The 23344-nt window shown below is 43.8% G+C and overlaps 1 protein-coding gene across 1 annotated transcript in view; it reads left to right on the top strand.

Moving 5' to 3' along the window:
- The first annotated feature begins 491 nt into the window (after positions 1-491).
- Positions 492-23344, top strand: part of LOC142592720 (uncharacterized) — a 74654-nt gene continuing 51801 nt past the window's right edge. Inside the window, exons 1-4 of the mRNA XM_075704318.1 lie at positions 492-584; positions 4007-4106; positions 16336-16444; positions 22196-22225. Of these exons, the coding sequence (XP_075560433.1) occupies positions 16407-16444; positions 22196-22225 (68 nt within the window). The 5' untranslated portion in view covers positions 492-584; positions 4007-4106; positions 16336-16406. The remainder of the gene's footprint in view (positions 585-4006; positions 4107-16335; positions 16445-22195; positions 22226-23344) is intronic.

Raw genomic sequence — 23344 nt, 5'->3', positions numbered from 1 at the left:
GCCACCTCCCCTGAAAGGCCGATCCCTACGAAAAACTTGGTAACAATTAGGGAAGACATCCTCTTCGGCTCTTTCAGTCCGCAGCCACGTCTCGGTTATGACGCCAATGTGTGGGTCATGTTCTAGTAAAGAAACTTCAAGGGGTGCCGTTTTGTTTACTACACTACGAGCATTTAGGGTAATGATGTGCAAGTGCTTGTCCCATTCTTTGGAAAGGCGTCAAGGCTCGGGCTGCTGAGAGCGTTGATTGTTTATCTTAACGCGTATGTGTTTTGTCTCATCCCAAAAGAACAAATCTTTATCGAATCTAAGTTTATCATGAAGTAGGTGTGCTTTTTTACCCTGCAGTTTCTCATCTTTCCCGCTTTCCCACAGAAGCTTTCGTTTCTTTAGCGTTGCTTGCGAGTAATCATTTTGTACAGACATGCCTGAATTTTTGAGCTGGCTGGAATTTTGAAATATAAGTTTTATTTTTGTCAAAATCTTGCAGATTGATGACCAGTCGTTTGCTGTCTTGTCGGCCGAGCCTGTGAATGTGGCCCATTGATTTGCACTGTACTTGCAGCTTATCCCTTGTTACCTCGGTAAGAACTATTTCCTTGAGGGCCGCTTCCGTTTCGTCGTCGCAGACAGAAACGCCATGAATAGTTACGTTTGACCGCCTATTTCTGTCTTCGAGATCAGTTAGTGTTATTGACTGGAAGCCAATAACGTTTTCTACAGACTTTAGAGTAGTTCGAACCGGAACCCCTTCCGTCGGAGAAGATTCAGATAACCTTTTGTCAAATTGAATGCACGTCTGTTGAAGCTCATTTATCAATGTTTCTATGTTAGATTGTTGAACTTTCATTTCTGAAATATCGTTAGGGATAACAGTTTGACCCTCAAGCAGCTCTTCCAATAATTCCTTCTGCGTGGGACCTGTGTTTGATTCAATGTCCCCTCAGAGAAGCAACTTGCGCAGAAGACATTCATAGGCAAGGTGTAAACACTTCCGTGGGCACGGCAGGAGAAAAATGCCACGACAATCGGTCCGTAAAGAACTACTGTAAGGACTAACCTGCACAACGCAGAACAGGGTCCTGGTTAGCGTCATTGGCAGTCCGCGTCCGCCGTGCCCACAGGAGACGAGCCGGTGAGGTGCTTCTTTTTTAGTGGTGTGCTCAGGTGACGTCACAACGCGACTACCAGGTGGTGTCGCTGGTGGAGCCAGGTCTCCAGAAGTTGATAGACGTCGACGATATCGCTTCTATCCCAGCACGTGTAGCCGCTCGTTTCCGTCGATGCGCCGATCTGAAAAATGCCCTGCACAACGCAGAACAGGGTCCTTGTTAGCGTCATTGCAGGTCATTGCCACAAACGTTTGCGCGTATTAAAGACAGTGACATCTTTGAAAGACGCGATGCTCAGCTCTGCGTGAAAGCAGTGGCACGCCACGTCCACATATAAAACGTCTACGGCTGTAATTTAACCTCAATAAAAGTTCTACTCTATCGTCACTGCACCACCGCGGCAAATGAAAACAACTGACGAGTAACGCATATGTTTGCCCCGTGCGTCACTGCAAACTATATCTAATACAAGGCCAAGCTTATTGAGCGCATTCCGACACATGAGAGCGTGAGGTGGTATGCATGGCGGAATGGTTAGACAACATTATGCAGGAAAGAGCGAAATAACCGCCAAACCAGAACGACCAGGTGCGGCGATAATGATGATTGAAGATTTATTTTGTCATTCATTTTGAAACGGGCTTCTGACAAATAGTCACATAGCCTGCATGGTATAATCATGTATGCTATAGTCGGATACAACTCAAGTCTGCAGTGAAGTCCCGACAACGCCCTCATAACAGCCAGCCTCCGTTTCTCCGCGAGGCTGCAAATTGTTCGTTCTGCAAACTTTCCCTGTTACCTGAATAAGGCGGTAACCACAAAAATAGATGAGCGCGTAATTTTGTACGTTTTCATTCGTATATTATAATGCCTAATTCTTTATTGAACAGAAATTAAATGCTTGCATTAACTATTTATTGAGAAGTTTCACTTCAGTTGGCAGTGAAGCTTCGAGGGTAAAACGGGGACAGCAGTAAAATGAACTGTACCGCGGACTTTTGAAAAGTGAAATGCTCAGACTGCATACACTTTGTCCGTGTCTTTTCCACACCTCATCACATCCGCCGATGAAAAGACTCTTGAAGAAAAGCAAACGCTCCTGAGGTATCAAGTACGAAGCCATTTTGAACTCATCGCATGACGACTATTTTGTTTTCTTCTGTGATTGGCTGGTGGAGTAACAACCCTGCGCCTGATATCCTCTGCTACTTTACAACAGAGGAGGTGGACAGCCGCACTTAAACACGTCACCGTGCGTTTAGGCGTGGATGGAGCGTTTGAGGAATGTGACCATCTGCCGCATATTCTTCCGTAGACGATAATTCATTACGCTTTTTTTTTGGTCAGCCTCATTTGGATCATGACACATGATCCAGCACTCAGTGCTCCACATGAAGGAGGCAGCGGGGGGGGGGGGTTATTCTGCAAGTGTCCACCTAGTGGACATGTCCATTTCTTCGGCGGCTGTAGTGCTGACTGTCTGGGGTTGCCTGTCTCCTCACGATCACTCCAGCACAGCCCAGCCCACGATTCAGAACGTCAGCAGCATAGTAAATAATCATGTCCACTAGGTGGACACTAACAGAATACCCCGCCTAGAGTGCACCGTAGCCAGGTCATCAGAGTTACGCTTCCTTCTTGCTGTTTAGGCACAACAGCAAAGGCTTTTCTTGGCATAATGCCAGAAGGCGCAGACGAATGGTTTCTTTAGTCCCCTTACATTGACATGGGGCTGCAATTCAAGCCACAAAGGCTTAGCTGCTTTCGTGATGCCAGAACTAACAGCTATAGAGACTCTTTGACCTTCTAGTAATTGGGCCTTAGTAGTTCGCACTTAAATGGTGTTTTAATATGTTTCTCCTCTTCGCGCTCTTCGAATCACGCCATCTGGTGTAGGGAAGGACGAACGTTACCGGCAGGACATGCTTGCTTCAGTCAAACTCTTTCGCTCCCTTTTTCTGAAGTTTTCTACTCTTTGGCCTAATATACGTCACCTGAGCCACCGCACAGTCTTACCTTTGCTTTTTTGTTTTTCTCTTGGCTTCTGGCCGAGAATTGCTGTCACTAAACAAACCCTGTGGGTTCTCTCTTTCTTCCATTTTCTTTTTTACAATCTGAAATCAAGGCACACAGCGTGTTACTTATCTCCGATAGAGAAGGACATAATCAATTGGCTGTGCGTAGCCGTTGAGGTGGTCATAGCAGGTGAAACGAAGCAGCGAGTAACTTGCATTTTCATGCTCATTTGTGAAACAGTGCACGTGCTCGGAAACTTCACAAATTGCAAAAAAGAGATAATGATAATTTACAGTTGTTGACATTCAACAAGCAGCTACACAGGTGTTAAGCAGCTTATTACTCTATATAATTAGTAAATATATAATATATATGAATATATAATCTATTTATCTATATAAATCTTGAAATGTGAAATGACAAGAAAGGTGTTATGAGTAAAATAAATTCATAAAAGTAATAAATAGACTGCGTAAAGTCATTCGCATGTGCCATGGTTGACATGGCTTCGGCACATGATCAGCGAAAACAGTCGCCTTAAGCTAGCACGAAATGCGAAGCACGGTGTTTATTTGTTATGTATGTACGTATATGATACATCACACGTGTTGCTTTATATGGCAGAAAAACTTTTCACTTGAGGTTCTGCACCATGAACATTCAAGTGATCAATTTACTGATCTATAGCACATGCTCAACTGCTACCCAAACTACTGGCGCGATCGTTGTCTCCAGCAAATTTGAGGACCAATAATCAAAGCTTTCAATGTCTTTTGAGTTCTCAGTTAAAGGCATGTGTAACAAGTTTACTTCTGTTATCGCGCTAATATCGGGCGTATAATAATTTCAAGCATCGTCCTTCTTTCGCCGTTCAGGCAAGCGTATCTTCGGAGGAGTGCGTGCTGATCAACGCCGAGCTCGGGTGACTGGCATGCAAGAGCTTCTACGCAGGAGCATTCGCCACACTAACTACAGGTACGGACATGGCGTCTACACGACTGATTGGAAGAATACTTGTTGCGTTCAACTCCAAAGCAACTTTGGGGTAGTTGAAGTTCTCACTGTGCTTTTAAGTAAACTCCTTAGCATCAGCTTTATCTAAATACACCCTCATTTCTCACTCCGTAAAGAAATATTGCAGGCCTTAAGACGCGATACCTATATCCTAAGTAGTCCTTGGAGATTTCAATGCACACAAATCTCCTTGAGCGGACTCTGTGTTCAAATCGAAAAACCAGTTAACTGAAAATTTACTTATTTCCTATTTGTGCTTGCCTGCTAAAAAGAATAAGGCAGCGTTTTAGAATAGTGCTTAAAAGACATATTCTTCCATAGATTTGAGCATAGCATCTCCAACAATAATAATGAACCTCCTTTGGAATCTGATCAAAGATCGCTATGGCAGCGACCACTTTGCTAGAGTGCTAAACATAAAAAAAATTATAGAATAAATTATGGCCTCGCGCTCCTCGGCGGAAGGTCAAATCATCTGACCAGAAGCTCTTCCGTCAACTGACGCATGTGTCGCAGGCATGATCACATCTGCATCTTAAGCATCGATGATGATCTTGCATAATTCACAGCTTTTCTTATTATTGGTGCATTCGAATGCATCCCGCAAAGAAAAAAAAGGAGTGGCTGCTAACGATGAGTCGTATGGTAGAATGCAGACCGTAGTGAAGCACGTAAGTTGCAAAACAAGGTCTGTGAACCCCTTCGGGAATCATATACTGCGGATGACTTATTGATATTTTGAATATTTAAAATCGCAAGAAATAAAGTTGTCTGGACAGAATAAGAAAGTTAGCAACTCTATCTCTCCGCTACAAGCTTTTATAGAAATGAAGGAAATCTATGGAAAAGATTTAATTGAATAAAAGGCCGCAGTCAATGTTATTGCCTTTGATAAATATGGAGTCTCGAAGACCAGGCAGAATTTGTGGGTGTCAATTTTCAGCACTATATGCAGTTCCAGGTACATTTATTGAACTTAGATAGATACAACGAGTAGAACGACAGCCCTTTGAGCTAATTACGCACCAAATAAAGCATACAATTGTCAATTTAACATAGAAGAGCACCAGGCAGAGCAGTGCTGAAATAACTCTGCTCTTGGATCTCCTGAAACCATTTATGGAATTATAACATTTGCACACACAGAACTGTCCTATATATTTTCAATGCCAAACTCATCATCGCCAAACTATATCGCACGTGCTTGAAAAGAGGCCGCAATAAACCCAATTTTCCAAGAGTGCAAGGACCCGTCTTTCTCCATCAATTACAGACTTGAAGCATTGAGTATCTGCATTCGCGGGCTGTTCGAAAGAACAGTAAATCGGCGTCTTCTCCTTTTTATGGGGACCACTAAGCTACTCAAACCTTTCAAATGCACTTTCAGGTTGAGTAAATGGACAAATGACTATATACTTCACATTATGGAAAATCTTAAGGACACTTTCATTCATAAACAGTGGTTATCTATATTTTTGGACAAAGAGAAAGGATACGATACCTTATGCTGCTTCAGAATTTACGTGTTCTGCCGGCTCACTGTGTCCGGGGTAGCGTGTTGAGCACCACTGAAAGCTGTCTGTCTAATTACACATTCTGCGTAACAACTGGCGATGCTTCTTCTGAGCTATTCATCCAAAGAACTGGCGTAACTCAATGAGGAATGGTAGGTTGTACACTCCTTGTTTAAAAACTGACTTCATTTTACACAGTCATTCCAGGCTAAATGTTTCTCTAAAGGTAAGTTTTAAATCATGTAATATTGCTATCTGGAAACGACATTTGCAGCTTAGCTTACATTAATTATCTGAATGGTCAAATAAAATTGGTTTTCTTAAACACTTTAAAAACCACTAGCGTGCTCCTTCTAAAAAAGAGCTGTCCAAAATTGCAGACCCAAATACTGCAATCAGTGGTGAAGAAGATCTCTGTGAGCAGCGTGCATAAGTTCTTAGGAATATTTTAAACTCGAAGCTCACGTTTTTTCATCGCCCAAACTATCTGAGGGCGGAATTCCTGTAGAAAATGAACTCTTAAAACTATTTTAGCACACATACCGCGGTAGTAGTAGTGATCATGTCTCCTACATTTTCATAAGTTTTGTAAGCTCACTCCTCAATTACGGAGCTGAAATTTATCATTCAGCAATACCAAGTGCATTAAAAACTCGTAGTTTCATTCAAAAATGAAGCATCCATTGCGATAAAAAAAATAGTAGACAAGCGTTTGAAGCAAGGAAAGTAGTGTTGTCGGCCATATAAATAGAAAATATTCTCTTACTAAATATATTAACAAGCATGGTGTCAGTGCGCATAGCCAAATATGAACATATCACAGTCGTTGATCACTGGGTACTTGCTGTCAAAATGCTGGTTTGAGGAAGCGCTGCAGCAGAAGCAGCGAGCGAATTGATCTACGTGTTATCTATTGTTTCACCGCCAACTGGACGCTAAAACACGGCATGCACAAGGTATGAGCCACCGGCGTACCAAGACTCTGCCACAACACAGATAACTTGCAAGATAGAGCGCGCGAGGCCGTACAATACGCAGTCGCTACCGGAGTAGAACGCTGCCCCCCTCTCCCCCCTCCACACGGTGGCTTGCGCGCGACGGAAAACTGCGCGCTTCCTCCCCTCTTGCTGACCTTGCACACGAGAGATTCAGGCTCACGTGTCGGCTCCGCAGGTATGATTTTACTGACACATAACCGCGTACGGCGCGCGGCGGTGGTGTTACCTTGCACTTTATGCAGAACATCACGGCGACAGGAGAAATGCGCATGTCATATATTTGCTATCGCAATGTACTACTAAAAGCTTTTAACGAGTAGAGTATACGTCTCTCGACTGAGGCTTTCAGGACAAGTCCGATCTAGAGCTTAAAATTGGAATCAAGTTAGTGGCCTCTTCATATGCAGTGGTCATATACCAGTTTTACATGTTTTCTGAGAGTAAAGGGGACCATTGAACATCCTTCTTATTCCTCTAAGTACTATATCCATCTGCTGCACCCTTTCATAACTCGCCTGCAGCGAGAGAGCCATTCTCTTTGCATGTAAGAAGCCTCGGGGAAGAAATAGGTGCTCTACTGCTTCAACATCGTTTTATGGCTCTAGCGAGCGGTTGCTACTATGGCATTGTCAGCTCATACAATGTACCACGCCGTTTGTAGAGGCCACTTAACATGCTCCACAGACACACATTCAAATGTACTTCTAGAACATCAAAAGGAGTACTCGTGCCCGGTATTTTATACAAATGCATCAAAACAGCATGAAGGAGGGTCTAATGCAGTAGTGGGTCCCTCCTTTTCAGAAACCGATATTCTGCGCCTTGAAACAAGCATCTTTACGCCAGGGGCTTAGGCAATGTTATCAGCTGTAAAACAAGCCAGCAAATTAGGACTCCTTAAGCATCTTCACAGTTTCAATAGCCCTAAGGTAACCCATGAACGCTGTAATCAATTATCTTTGTTCTCTTGAATATGCTGCTTTATACACTTAACCAAGATGATGCGCTATTTTGACTGCCCGGGCATGGAGGCATCGAAAGCAGCGTGCTTACAGGTCAAATTGCTACGTCCATAGCTTTTAAATACAGCAATACTTCCATAGCTGCTCCTGCCATAGACATGAAGCCTTTCTCGCGCGATAAACTAAGCTATTGCCAACAAAGATTTGACGCTGAAACGTAATATAACCTGTATTTAATTGAGCCGCATTTAGGAGGTTTGCCTTCAATAGAGAAAATATGGCAAACTTAGGTCATTTTCTGTCAACCAAGAAAAACCCGCGCATACGACACCCCTACCTGTTGAGCGGTGATGAACCTCCTACCTGCGGCAAATGTGGCAAGACGTGCACGTCCCCGCACCTCTTGTGGGGGTGGGTGGGAAAACAAGCGATGAGAGAACAAAGGGCTTTAATTTAGCCCACTCAATGCAAATCCCACTCGATCCGACAATGTTACTTGGTGCAGAAGCGTTGTTTCAATAATAAAACCGTTTTGGACGTTCTACTGGATGTTCACATCGTGCGAGTCGTAAAGCCAAAAGATATCAAACATCTCCTCTCACTGAGCTCTCCTGCTACGATATTACGCTCTTGCATAGCATGTGCTTCCATGCCTTTCAGTTCAATTGTCCTGCTGCCGGCACCGATACATTTTCGTATAACATGCCCTCGTTGCAATTCCTTTATATCCATCATTTATATCACACCTAACGTGCCCTAATCCGGGTTTTATGACATATATATTTTACGCACTTTACAAATAATACATCTAGGCCCCTTTATAGCCTTGTTATATCTACCCTTCAAAAGTCAGTTCATGCACTATTGGCAGGTCATCACTAGTTTCCGGGTGTTACTTGCACCAATACCATCAAGAATTATTACTAGTACTTTGGGAATGGCGTCGCTGCTTCCCAGCTTCCCGAACGGTGGTGACCGGTTTCTGTGGTTTATTGTCCCCAAGTAATACTATCGGTACATGAGAGAGACCAGCTAGATTGAGGATGCAGATAGGTGCAGAATACGGCGTTTCCCGAGAAGTCCTGCAAGCTAATTGACTTGTTAAACTCGCTATGCAATAATCGAACAGACTACGTGGGGAATACGGAGGTCTTCCTCTTTGCTGTGACCCTGCCACTGGGCATAAAAAACTTCAAGTTCAGTTAAGAAGCATTATGTGGCCTTCAGTTATAGGGGGGAGGGTGCTTATATGACTTCAAGTACAATGTGTCCCTTGGCCAACTTATGCACATGAAATTGTGCGCAATAGTGAGCTCAAAGGATTCCACGACACTCAAACCTTCTGTACTTACCTATTCTTTCAGAAGTACGGAGCGTTTGGGTGTTATTGAACCGGGTGCGTCCTTACAAAGACGTCTTATTTCTCTGCCGATGCGCTATTCACGCACGTGTATTCATGTGGTCACCAACACACCAATAAGTAGGAGACCTTGTGAATCGTTTCAAAGAAAGCTCGCATCACGCATGCACTTGGTGTGCTAGATTGTGTTTCTTTGTCTAAGCTACATATGACGAGTACCCAAACTCCTCCATAAGAAAACGCGTGCGAAACATGTAATGCACAAGATGCGTCATTTGCGAAGTTAAGACATTTAATCACGATAACGGCGCATACAAATATGATATGTAGCTTAATAAGCAATAAGCAACAGCCCGAAATTTTATCAGAGAGAATCTCAATAGGGACACAAATGACTTCATATATAGAAAATGCATGTTGAAGCTGAAACTGAAATTTGGGTGCAAGACAACTTGATATTTTAAGCTTCACATTTAAGGGTGGACCAAGCAGGAAATTGAGGGTGGGTGAATTTAAATTTGGGAACGCGTGAACAGCAATTTAGAGCTTGGCCAATTGAAATACGGGAGTGAGCCAATTTAGGGTTCGGGTGGACCAAAATAAGTTTAGCGGCAGCCCAACTGGAATTTTGGGGTCTGGTAACGGATACTTATACAACTCCGGTGGGGTTACTGCATTCTTCTTGAATTTAGACTCCAACGAACTTTCAGTGTGGTGGAGATGTTCTCTACATGATACAGGTACTTTGAGTGGTACCATACCATAGACATCGGTTGATGTAACTCTGCAATAAATGAAATAGAGGGAATGAAAATTAACTTCGGTAGCTGTTTCTCTGTGCAGTTCACCGTCGCCATAAAGTAACAAACCTACAACTACTGTACAGAGATTACTCCAGCTCCGTCATACGAACCTTCACGCAAAAGGTGTTATGCCTTGTATCCCCACAAAAATGCGTATTTTCCGAATTTAAGACAATTAAGCGTTATAATAGCATAAATGTAGGTTAAACTGGTTGCGTTAAACCGATGAGAAACAAGTTCAACTGTAAAAAATAAACCTGATTTTACAGAATATACAGTGTAATACATAGGGCTGCATAGAAAACTTATGGGGAACCTTATGGTATGGGTAGGGAAATTAGAAATTTGGGCGTGGATCAACTTGAAATTTGGAGGTATGTCAGCTTGAAATTTGGAGTGGGCAAACTGAAATTTGGGGGTGACCTAAATTAGGTGTGGGCCAATTCCCTCGTGAGCCAACTTAAAATTTGAACGAGGCGCGATATAAATATAGGGATGGTCCATCTTGAAACTTGGTCATCGGCCAACTAAAATTTAGGGGGGCGAGGGGGGGGGCAACCTGAATTTGAGGGTGGGCGAACTTGAAATTTGTGGGTGCGCCAACTGATATTTCGGCGCGCATTTACGCATGGTTAGTTGGCGGCACGATAATCCACACAACAAAAACGGGAACATGCATGGACGGGCACGTGCAAAACAAATATATAGGGCTCCTTGTCTCTACATGTAAGCGCCTTACCTTGTGCATGAAAAGGTAGGAAAGAGTTAAATGAAAATGAGTAAAATCTTAAAGACAGAGTTTTCCATAGAAGACGACTTCAGTCAAACGATAGGAGACGTAAGAAAAAATAAACTTCAGCACAGCGCGATAGAAAACCTAGAAAAAGTCACCCTGGTGTACAATAAGCTCTACATCGATGATTGCGCGTACATATGGGATGAGAAAAAAACGAGTGAGTAGAAATGAAAAAACACAGGCTGAAGCCGCCCTGGTATTCTACGTCAAATGTAACCAACGAAATAACGCGCTTGGCTATAAATACCTGAAATAATTTCAAGACTACTCAACAAATAGATTCCGTACACTCGACATTCATTCTACAACCAACAACAACGAAAAAAAAATCTGGTTACGTTGCTTCTCCATCAAAATATGGGCTGTCTAACAAACAAACAGGATGAAATGTTGTTGGTAGACGTTTCACTTTCACTCTTATAATGCTCACGTAAACTTTGTACAGTGAGACATCAAATGTTTTTTGCCCTCGCGGTCACCCCAGCTATGCTCGCAGCAGTGACGGTAGGCAGGGGAGCTGGCGTACTGCTTCTCGTGACTGAAAACATTGTTTGTTTGCATGAGTCAGATTTTTCTGTCATAAAAGCAAATTTTGAGGCCCTGACAGTAAGCAGTAATAAAACAGTATATTGTGTTATTTAAAAGTCTCCTACAGAGCAATTCAACCCATGTATTACTCTTGTTCATCGACTTTTCGCTTATTCTTGTGAAGAACAATTGGAATTCCAGTAGATTAAGCGCCAAAAGTGACGGCACACAAGAAGAAATACAGAAAGGACAAGGCGCTATTGGACAGGACAATTGGAACTAATTTTTGGAGGGTACATTAATATGACATCCTTACTTCTGGCAGTCAGCTAAAAGCAGTTCGCTCGTTTATCAGGAGGAGGATCGTCATTGCTTGATGTGTTCATCCCGAATATTATCGGTGACTTAAAAGCAATGGTTATTTGTGGTACTGGTATTAGTGAACATCTAAGAATATTTATGCTTGTGACGAATACTTCTCTTAACACGCAAAAAAAACCCAGTCTAAGTGCATTCAGGTAGTTAGGCCACATCGCATTGAATAAGCTTATGACATTTAACAAAGATAAGCTTCTTCGCAAATTTCAAAGTGGTTTCACAAAAAAACCTCTTGACCGAGGTAGCAGACAAATCAAATTCATGATTAAAGCCTTCACCCAGAAAAAAATTGCCAGACGTGTTATTATCAATTTTTTTAGTGCATTTAATCATCTCAATCACACCATCCTTCTGAAATTAGAAAGTTAGGGCATCCGCTGCATTGCTTAGATTTCTTAAATTCCGACCTGTAACACAGGATGCTATCCGTTGAAATAGTATTTGAGACATACTTCCAGCAACTAATAAAAGCCTGTTTTCCCGAAGACATATTGAACGACCACTCTTGTTCAAAATTTGCTACTGATGTTGCACAAGCCGTAAATGAACCACATATGATAGAACATGCTAACTATACACTTCTCGCTGCGGACTCATATGAACTATACAAGCAAAGTAGAATCAACGAAACACTTGTAAAACTAGAAACATGGGCACAAGGAAATTGCTTAAAAGTAAATAAAGCGGTATTATGAAATTACGGAGAGGATTCGCCGTGTTACAGGCTGCCTACTTTAGTAAACAACATATACAAGTTAACATTTGTATTAATGACAGCTCGGCATCCATTATCACGAGTATTTGTTTGCGTCAGCTATCTCCTGAATGAAACAGTACAGTTTGCCCCAACATAATTTAGCTAATTCAACGATTACGCTAAATTTTCTTCATTGACTTATTTACTGTAAGTTTATATTACTCATCATCACTTATCACCGCGTGATCTTATAATCACAGTAATTTGCACTTTTTTTTGCTCGTTCTGCTATATACTCTAGTTGTGCATACTGTGCATTGCAATATTTTCAGTTAAGAATAAGATAAAGCAGGCGTTGTGAAGACATTTCTGCACATATTTTTTCTTGCCTAATTCACCACGGCCTTCTTTAACGAATGTCCATTCAGAATTTGAGTACAATTTTCATGCAATGCGTGTATCATGCGCAGCGTATATATATTTATTTTGAGTAAACTCATATATGTTTTACATGTACTGCATTGCCTTAACAACAAAAACTTTTATTTTTTTACAATTTATTTTTAACACATCATTGATATCTGTGTATAATATTCCGTTTTTGTAAGATACCGGTACATACACTTGCAATATTATTCTGAATTGTTGAATTTGAAAAATAGTGGGTATCATGTGATGTTGATACAGTAACTCTGTGGCACGCCTTAATTACATTTAGATCCTATATGTACTGCCTAGTTGATCGACAAGTGCAATGTGTTTAGAAAAATAAATTAAATCCTATCATTACCAAATAAAAGCGAAGAAATTTAAGAAAATGTCAATTGTTTTTTTGGCAATGCCATTTGAAATCATGTAATAGGGAGTCGAAACCTTTCGTCAAGCCCTTATGCCGTTTACTCCTGGCGTCCCTCCAGTCAAAGGAAAATAAACTTGATTGATTGATTGATTGATTGATTGATCGATTGATTGATTGATAACGCTAGCTTGATGGCACATATCTCCAAAGTGATGTCATCATGAAATTCCTTCCAAATGTATATGCCTAGCAAACTACCCGACTACATTCACAATATGTGGTGTACAGTAAGTTAGTATAACCTTAATGAGTAGCTTTTTGTGTATTAGTTCAGCATATGGTTCGATTTGTCGTACATGTAATGTCCGCCTGTCTGAATAACCCAAAACAAGGGCTAATATTGTTATCTGTAAAAGGCAGTTTTTCAGGATGCCGTAAAATTTCAAAATGACCACACCGCTTAGGGCACTGTAAAACGCACAAACATTACGTTGCGCGCATCAGCTTCTGCGAGGAAGGTGGCACATGCAGCGGCAGTGTACTGTTGTCCTACTGGGCGTTTTGAAGGCCGCAGTGTATAATTGAACAGAGCTGACTTATAGCTTTAGAGAGCGAGTTTACTGGGCAGTATTGAACCTGTAAAGTTTAACGTAAAAGCTGGTATGAATAAAAATCGATGCAGAAGGTGAGCCAATATAGCTCGGGACATTTCGTGAGAGACTATATAGATAGCTCGGCAACGACAACATATTGCCCTCCCCAAGACTTTGCTCCTCCGCAGGCAGCAGGGGTCGATCGACTCGGCAAAGTGCCCATGCATTCTTTCGTCTCGGTCGTCTCCGTGAAATCAGTGGTTAACTCAGTAATGTTTAAAGTGGGAGACGAAGCTTTATTGTTAAGCGAGGTGGATGACTGGCATGTACAACATGCCAGAGTTCAACTTCCCTAGGCGGTTTCTCATTCCTTGTGGCTCCACCTATTGTACGAAGTATTTACCCAACGGCGGCCAATCAGCAAGATAATTCTGGGAACGCGTGTGCACTCCTTCGGCCATATTTTCCTTAGGCGACGTTTACACCGGCAAGTCCCAAGTTGGTGGCTAGTCGGGGTCATACGCGTCACTTCTGTCAGTCGCCTATGTCGATTTGGAGAAACGGTGTTACCTTAGTTTCGAGACCGCGGCGATTATTCAAATAAGGAGAGGGCGTCGTCCCTCGCTTACCATTTGGCGCTTCTTATAACGGAACACTTTGTTTGAAATACGGCAATTAAGTTCCTTTACCAATCCCTAAGTGCTACCTATATACCTATATAAACTGTCTACTCTGTTATCAGCGGCGCTAGACCAGATCGGGGAAAGAGGCAACGACACCACTTTTAGTCGCGCGGTGAAACACAGTTATTTCGTCTGTCCTTAGGACACCAATCCGGACACCACTGCGCAGGTCCCTCTGCTTTACTAAGGCCAGTAAGGTCTTCTAAACACTCATAGGCAATCGTGTCACCGTCTTTTATAAGTTTCGTTGTTGTTAACTGTGTTTATCTCCACCTAAATATTTTGATCACGACATATAAGCTACAGCCTAGGCAAGCATGCAGCCACAGCTGGCGTTAAGCTCAGATTTCGTCATATTCATTATCCCTGTAGAAACCGTTTGTAATGGGGGCCCCAAGCATCTATGATGCTTGTGACTTTATTTATCCTTCGATTTTCTCTTGAATCTGCATCAACACGTTTAGTTGAGCATCTATCCGTAAACGCTTCACACATGATACTCTACAAGGTGGAGCATGCTAGCAGGATTTCTTTTGTCTCACTATTATTGCTGGTCTGGAGGACCAAATGTCGTTTTATTGGCTTTCATTATAAAGGAGAATAATAAATGTCTTTGCCGCGCATGGTGAAGTAGTGGCCGCCAACAGAGCAAGGCACCGACTCTCTCCATGCTTTCTTTAAAAAGCCGTGAACCTCGCGCCACTAGGGAGAACTTTGACCAGATAACTATAACGATTGACATTGAACAAGATGCATCCCAGAGTTGAAGCGCTGAAGGATGTGGTCATTCTTCCAGTACGTATATTACGTATATTAGTACGTATATTACGTATAATATATTCAAGTACGTATAATAATTTCACTCTACTGCGCATTCCTTCACAGACGTACCTCTTCCTGCATTTCTACTTGAAGCAATACCTACGCAACTCACTTGGCGCCCCTGCAGCACACAAAAAACCAAGCTTTGAGGATAATCACTTACAGCCATTTCTCATTTAGTGCTTGGCCATTACTCCGCACATATACCATTTCGTCAGTAGTGGATTTAAATAAATGTTCTCTAAGTGTCCTGGCGTATAAATTTTGTTGAGGAGAATTACCAATACTTTTTATAACAAAAGACCAGACCCCACATTTCACTGGCACTCGATTTTTACACCATAATAACTACCTCCTACCGAAACCAAGGACTAACTACGGCAAATTTACTACGAACCTTTCGGCAACATCCATATGGAATTCACTACCACGCTCCATTAAATCATCTCCTTCCATTCATTTACTTAAGAGGAATCTTCATCACCACTTGTTGGGAAAGTTATTGTGTTGTTTATTTTTTTTAATTACGCTTCTGTGTGTGGAATAATACTCCCAGGATCTTCCTTTTCTGTTCATACTTCACTCTTATTACTATGACTTGACTTTGTTTCTTAGTACTTTCTGTCCCATTGGATTGCTACTGCTGTTGTTAGCCGTATTAGTGTACTTCTTCTATGAAATTATTGTAGGAGGTCCCTCCCCAGTCTTTGACTATGGAACCTCCTAAAGTTACTTTTTCTGTAAAACATTTCACATGCATCAATAAACTGAAACTGAATAAATGGAAAAAAATGCAATTTTCGCCATCATGTACACACACAACCATATTTTAACAAATAGATGATAAGCAACAATGTGTGCATCCATGATTAACACGGCGCCCACAAGTTCCACAATATAAACAATTGCATTTAAAAAAAGAAACACTGCCGCAAGAAACGACATAAAAACAAATTACAAATATGTCATATTAAGTGTAAAATCCTTTCAGTTATACTATCCAAACTGCCTGTAGGAAAAACGACTTCAATAGGATAGCTTCTGAACTGGTACCCAAACCGCCGGAATGGCTTCCGTCTAGAGTTGAACTGCCTACATAATTATAAAACTTCCGCTTTGTTTTTTTTTGTATTTGTAATGTTTTCTTTGCTATTCGGATCTCACTGAAATACATCGACTGCAACAAACCAAGGTGTGCAACTCTGAAGTAAGAAAAACAAATGCCTAATAACTTCGGGTTCTGTTCTTCTTTCTTAGGCCCACTGCACAAACAGCATCGGTCCCACAATTGTGCACTGTGTGACGTCGAGCTCAACAGAGCAACGGAGATGCTCCTACAAAGAAGTACTCGCCACATAAACTGCAGGTATGAACATAGCGTATTTCGCTCATTGCTCGAGCTATCGTCTCATCGTCCAATAGTTTAGCGCGTCAGACAGGTTTATTTCCTTCCATACAATTTTCCATTCAATAGTTTTGGTGAAGTGGCAGAACAGACACAAATACTGTTAACGTATACTCGCATAGTCGTACACCTTCTATAGCACCTAGCGTTTTAGAATTTCGTCCATCATATAGCCTTGAGCATATAAGTGGAAACACAGAATTTGCTTTGAAGAAATGTTTTCTCGTGATGTGTAAAGTTGAATGCGATATTTTTTACTTAAAATATGAAACTCTCCCTATGATGTTTAGCGACGCTGAACACTTCCTTTCTGGGTATGACTGTATAGCCGCTACAGCGCTCTGAAAGAAACTTTATTTTTTAATTTTTATATTGCTCGATGGGAAGCCTCCTTTTCATAATGTTTAACATAAAGTAGAGTAGGGTGCATCTTTTCATGAGCAATAGAAGCACGCCGACTGCATGAACTTCCTTTCATTGAAGTCCTATGCAGGTTTACCGTCGTACTTCTGCAAAACGCGACTCTAATATTGACTTAGTTACTCTTTTACTACACAAATTGCCACCCCATATCATGTGATAGTGCGGTCGACCTTGCCTCTGCTGCTGGTATGACAACGCATCCGATGATGACTTCCGCAATTCGCCAGTAGGCATCGGTCCGAGGGAAGAACGTGCGACGCTAGCGTTACGCTAGGTTTTTGCGACACAAATGTGTTGGACACACCTTCGCTTCGTGGTGCAGTTGAATAATATGGTTGAATAAGAAATTTTGCATCACCTATTTTATGTGCTTGGCCCATAAAAATGCATTAGTATTCGTTTTCGTGGCTCTCGTGGCTGGAAGACATTGTAGAATTCCACAGATAGCATTCAATCCAGCCCGTAGTGTTAGTATCAGTACTGAGCCTGCACAGTTTAATTACTAGCAAAGTGTGAGACAGTACGACGAGCGGAGTGCGAAGTCACGCAATGGTTGTCATCGACAGACCGAATGATATTATTACGATAATATCGAGCGCTGCTCAAGAAACGACGATGAACGACGATGAAGTTGGTCGGTGCGCTTGGCTCCATTGTAAATAGCCTGTAAATAGCCTCTTCTGTCTGTGTCTTTCCACACGCAACATTCTGGTGGAGGTCAGCGATCCCCGTCCTCACCACGGAACTCATAAGTGTTCGGCACACCGAGCTTGTCACGATGCCTCCCGGTGACGCGCCCACCTCTGCAATGGCTTCGGCTTGTCCCACTGCTCCAATCGTCACGGTCGCCCCATATCGCGACCCAGGTGTGTTCGCTGGCCTGGAGGGCCAGGATGTCGACGACCGGATCAAATTCTATGAACACGCCAGTGCTAATAACAGGTTGGAACCAACGATTATGCTCGCCAATGTGATCTTTTGTCTCGGCGGCACTCCACACATGTGGCACCAAACGCATCACGACGAGATAACCAGTTGGGTCAATTTCGAAGAGAAGCTACGGGAACTCTTCGGCTTCCCCATTGGGCGCAAGGCTGCCGCGAGAAAGGCTCTTGCGTCTCGTGTTCAGTCATCTACTGAGCCGCCCGTTTCCTACATCCTCGACGTCTTGGCTCTATGCCGCAAAGCTGACAATGCTATGTCCGAAGCCGATAAAGTGTCACATATTCTGAAAGGCACCGCCGACGACGCTTCAATTTGCTTGTTTTCGGCAACGTCTCGACAATCGTCGCCATCATCAGAGAATGCCGCCGCCTTGAACAAGCTAAGAGCCGCCGTATCACACACCACGTCACGCGGCTACCCAACACTGCTGCGATGTCGACACGTGAGGGTCGACCAGGTCAGAGCACCACCTATGACGGCGTCACCCGTATTGTTCGCCGCGAACTCGAGGCCACCTGTTCGCCAGCTTTCTCCACGACGCCTCCCGATTCGGCTGCAACCACAATTGCGATGATCCAGGCCGTCGTCCGACAGGAATTTGAGAACATGGCTCTGAACTCCGCGTGTTCCATGTGTCAACCCAGCGTTCCCCAGTTCTCTAGCGGCCCTGCCCGTCCTCAGCAGTCCTTTTCCGTGACATATCGCCGCATCCCGTCCGACTGGCGTACCCCTGATGACCGGCCGATCTGCTTCCACTGCTGTCGCAGCGGCCACATCGCTCGTCACTGCCGCAACCGATAGCCACCACCTCCTCGGACATACGCCGCCGCTCATTCCCGCACCTTTGGACCTTCCTTTCCCTATACCAGCCGCCATGAATCCACTGCCGCTGATGCTCCTGCTCCGAACCTTCGCTACAGCCGCTCGCCCTCACCTCGACGCCATCAGTCTCATTCGCCCCAACCCCGTCGCTTCTCTTCGCCGCCTATCGCCTCCCAAATCCAGCCGGAAAACTAGGCACTGCAGCTTCTGGAGGTAAAGCTGCGTTGTCGACCCTGCCCTGAAATCCTCTGCTCACGTTACCCCGGAACTGAAACCTTCTTGACGTTGACGGCTATCCTATCACGGCACTCATCGATACAGGAGCACATGTTTCAATTATGAGTGCGGCCTTCCGACGACGACAGAACACGCTCCTCACCGCACAGTCGGCACGCGTCGTCCGCGTGTCGGATGGCGGTACTGCGCCTATCATCGGCATGTGTACGGCACGCGTCAGCATCGCCGGCCGCCACACTCCTCTCCCCTTCACAGTAACTGCTCATTGCCCCCACGACCTCATTCTCGGCCTCGATTTTCTCTCCGCACATTCTGCTCTTATTGACTGCTCTTCCAGTACCCTTCGCCTTGAGTTGCCGATGCTCGCAGAACCTTCTGACACACCCCACTGCCGCTTATGTCCCACCGGCTTTCTTCGCCTGCAGCCAAAGTCAATAGCCTACAGTGAACTGTTGTCCTTCCCACCAGTTCTTGATGGCGAGTACCTCGTCACTCCTCTGCCCGACATTCCAATAAGGTATGATGTTACAGTGCCTCACAGTATACTTAAGATTACTGGGAACCGCACTCGCATGCCTGTCTGTAACTTTGGACTGGCAAATCACATTCTACCACCGTTGATTGTCTCGGCGACCAGTACGTGGCAGCGTTATCGACCGATGGTTCTCGCGAGCTTGGCAGGCCCCTCGCGCCAGCCTCGGGTGCCGATCCCAGTATAAAGAAAATGGTTGCGACTGACCTGTCCTCGGCGCATGCTGAAGAGTTTTGCCAAGTATTATCGTCCTACCGAGATATTTTCGACATCGACGATCGCCCTTTAGGCCAGACGCTCACGCTCAAGCATCGGATTCTTACTATTGATGCTACGCCTATTAACCGACTACCATATCGAGTTTCTGCGTCGGAACGCCGGGTAACTCGAAACGAGGTCAACAAAATGCTCGATAAAAACATCATTGAGCCTTCTTCGAGTCCCTGGGCGTCACCTGTGGTGTTGGTTAAGAAGAAGGACGGCAAGTGGCGCTTCTGTGTAGACTACAGTGATCTGAACAACATTACTACGAAGGATGTCTACCCGCTCTCACGTATAGACGACGCACTTGACTGCCTGCGTGGTTCCAGCTATTTCTAGTCTATTTATATTCGTTAGGGATACTGGCAGATTGCTGTTGACGATATGGACATTGAAAAAACCGCGTTCATCACACCTGATGGCCTATACCAATTTAAAGTAATTCCGTTTGGAATATGCAACGCCCCTGCCACCTTCGAGCGTATGATGGACTCCTTGTTCCAAGGTTTCAAATGGTCGACATGCCTCTGCTACCTCGACGACGTCATCGTCTTCTCGCCAACGTTCGACACTCCCCTTGAACATCTCACAACTATACTTCATGTATTTCGAAAGGTGAAGCTGCAATTTAACTCGTCCAAATGTCGCTTTGGCCACCGGCAAATTACTATTCTGGGCCATCTCGTTCACGCTCCCGGAGTACAGCCTGATCCCGAAAAAACTCGCGCTGTCATAGAGTTTTCGGCTTAGACCTTCTCGGCCCATTTCCGGAATCTACATCAGGGAACAAGTAGGTTGCAGTCGCGGTGGTCTACGCGACCCGCTCCCCCGAAACCCATGCTCTTCCGACCAGTTGCGCATCTGCTGTTGCGGACTACCTCCTACATGATATTATTTTGATGCATTGGGCTCAGCGTCAATTGCTAACAGACCACGGCCGTACGTTTTTGGCCAATGTCATCGACGACATCATGCGTGCCGGCTTAATACGGCATAAATTTACCACCTCCTACCATCCCCAAACGAACTCCCTCACTGAGCGCTTGAACCGCATCCTTACAGACATGCTATCCAAATACGTTTCCGACGACCACCGTGACTGAGACCTGGCTCTACCTTACATTACCTTTTCATACAACTCTTTCCGTCTCGAAAATGCTGCTTTACCTCGTTTTACCTCTTGTATGGCTGCGAACCAACGCTACCACTGGACGCTGTGCTTCCGTCTGCCACAGCTTCAACTAGTGATTATGCCCGTGATGCAATCGCCCATGCTGACCACGCTCGCCAACTTGCGCGCGCTCATCTACAAGTGTCGCAAGACAAGCAGAAACAATGCTATGACCTCCGTCACCGTGATGTCCATTTTGTGCCCGGCAGCCTCGTGTTGCTTTGGTCACCTTCGTGTAAAGTTGGCCTATGTAAAAAACTCCTTTCTGAAATCGTTCTAGCCACGCCCATTACGTCCTCCGCTGTGACAACCAGTGACATTGTCCACGTCGCCCGACTCAATTCCTACAACTCTCCACGCGCCTTGGACATTTAACAGCACCGTGACGGTGTTTTGCTGCCGGGCGGGTAGTATTACGATATCATCGAGCGATGCTCAAGAAACGAGCCGCCGCCAGAAAGACGATGAAATTAGTCTGTGCGCTTGGCGCGAGCGAGTGTGGGCCTGGCTGCCTGGCTCAAGTGTAAATAGCCTGTAAATAGCCTCTTCTGTCTGTCTTTCCACACTCAACAATCATTCGCAAAGAACAGCAACTGTAGCTCATATGCATATATATATATATAAGTTTTCTACCCGACGCTGTAGCCCCGTTGCTATGGCGATGTGCCGTGGAGTTTGAGCTAGCGTATACGATTTGGGCTCGCGACAGCCATTATGCGAAGCGGGCGAAATGCAAAAATGCCTGTGTGCTTAAGGTCAGATAAATGTTACATAATCGAAAGTGGTCAAAATTATTCGCGAGTCTCCCAATACGGCGTGCCTCGCTAAGACCCGCTGGTTTTGGCACCTTAAGTCCCATCATCATATATATACATATATATATATATATATATGCAAGCGGTCAAAATTATTCGCATATATATGGAATAATGGTTTCCAGTATATGTAGTGCCATCTTATGTATCCATAATTATTTAAAAATCGGTATTTATATTTCTAATAAGAATTTTACCAATAATAATTTATTCCTTTATTTCTTTATAGGAAGCTTCAGGCAAAAACTTCACAAAAGCTTTGCTTTACGCAGGTGCCAACATGTGCGTTGGATCTGCATGATCTTTACATCGCTCTATCGTTCTCGTTTCCTCAACTGTTTGAAGGCTCCCCGCTATGTTTCAAGTTCCACTTCGACTAGATATATAGTCCTGAAAGTTTGTTGCTACTCCCAAGATACTGGGCCCTATTTTTTTTTACAATGTCTTCTCGAGCAGACATGTACATCGAGATGACCACAATAATATCATTCCTTTTTCTTTTTCAGAGGATGCCTTGCAAGGAGTAGCTGCGAACCGTAAGTCGTACTACAGTTTGCGTGTTTCGTCACGTCTTGTCTCACCACCAGACAAGCACACTCTCACGAGGGCCTTCGACACCCTCATCTGCCCTCACACTCTGGTGGTGAGGTAAAGGTGACGTGAGGGTGGGCTTACGTTGTGTAGTGAAGGCGAGGGACGGTGCCCTGACGATGTGATTATAAACGAGTAAAAGACGATCCACATTGTTGAAGTACTGAACATTGTATGTGAAGGGCGTTTAAAGTGAAACGTTTTGAAATGCACGGGCTGGAAGTCTTTCTAGCGTAGCTGTCCGTCGAAAACCACTATTGACTGAAGGCATAAATGGCTGTTCGTGTTAGCTGTACCTCAACCTAGTGCAAGCTGCAGCTACATAAAACTGCAACGAGAGCAGGAAAAGTGACGGCAACTTTTTGGTGTCGCTATCGTAGTTTTTTTTCCTTGATCACCATCGGTCACCGCACTCATTTATCCGAAGTAAGCCTCCTGCAATTTACTATTTCTTGCTTTAATCAAGTAGACAAAAACTCCAGTTTGAGGATTTTTGGGCACTGATAGCCTTTGTTGACATGTGAACTAAAGTAAACGTTAAGATGAAGAAATGAAATGTGGGTAAATTACCTAGAGCTCGCATTCAGAGAAATAAAAACTTGTTTTATTTCGAAGCTCGCGCATGGCGACGAGAGTCGTATTTTATTTACAGCAAGCATTCAGCCTTAGGGTTTTAGCCCAACCTACACGACGCCGAGCTGTTGCACTGATTCTCAAGAATGAGCACAGAAGAACAGTAATAAAGATTTGGACAGCGGAACAGAACACGAATTGACGACAAGGCGCTCTTTTTCAACTAATTTATCACGGCAACACGTACAAATATATAGAGAAATATAACATGCGCAGATTCCAGTAACAGGAACACCCATCAGCCTAGCGGGGCAACCATTTATAAAAAATATATATCTGCGATTGAAACAGCTTAATGCAAGTATAACTAACAGAGTCTTGGCATTGAACTTCACGAATTTTGTTTAGATAGAGACAACAAGCAGAGCGACAGCCTTTGGAGCAAAAAATATGCGCGCTAGATGAATGAATGAATGTTTCTTTTCTACTTG

This window comes from Dermacentor variabilis, chromosome 9, assembly GCF_050947875.1.
Source record: "Dermacentor variabilis isolate Ectoservices chromosome 9, ASM5094787v1, whole genome shotgun sequence".
In the NCBI taxonomy this organism is placed as follows: Eukaryota; Metazoa; Arthropoda; class Arachnida; order Ixodida; family Ixodidae; genus Dermacentor; species Dermacentor variabilis.
The sequence above is the reverse complement of the archived record's forward strand: the minus strand, read 5'-3'. Positions and strand labels throughout refer to the sequence as shown.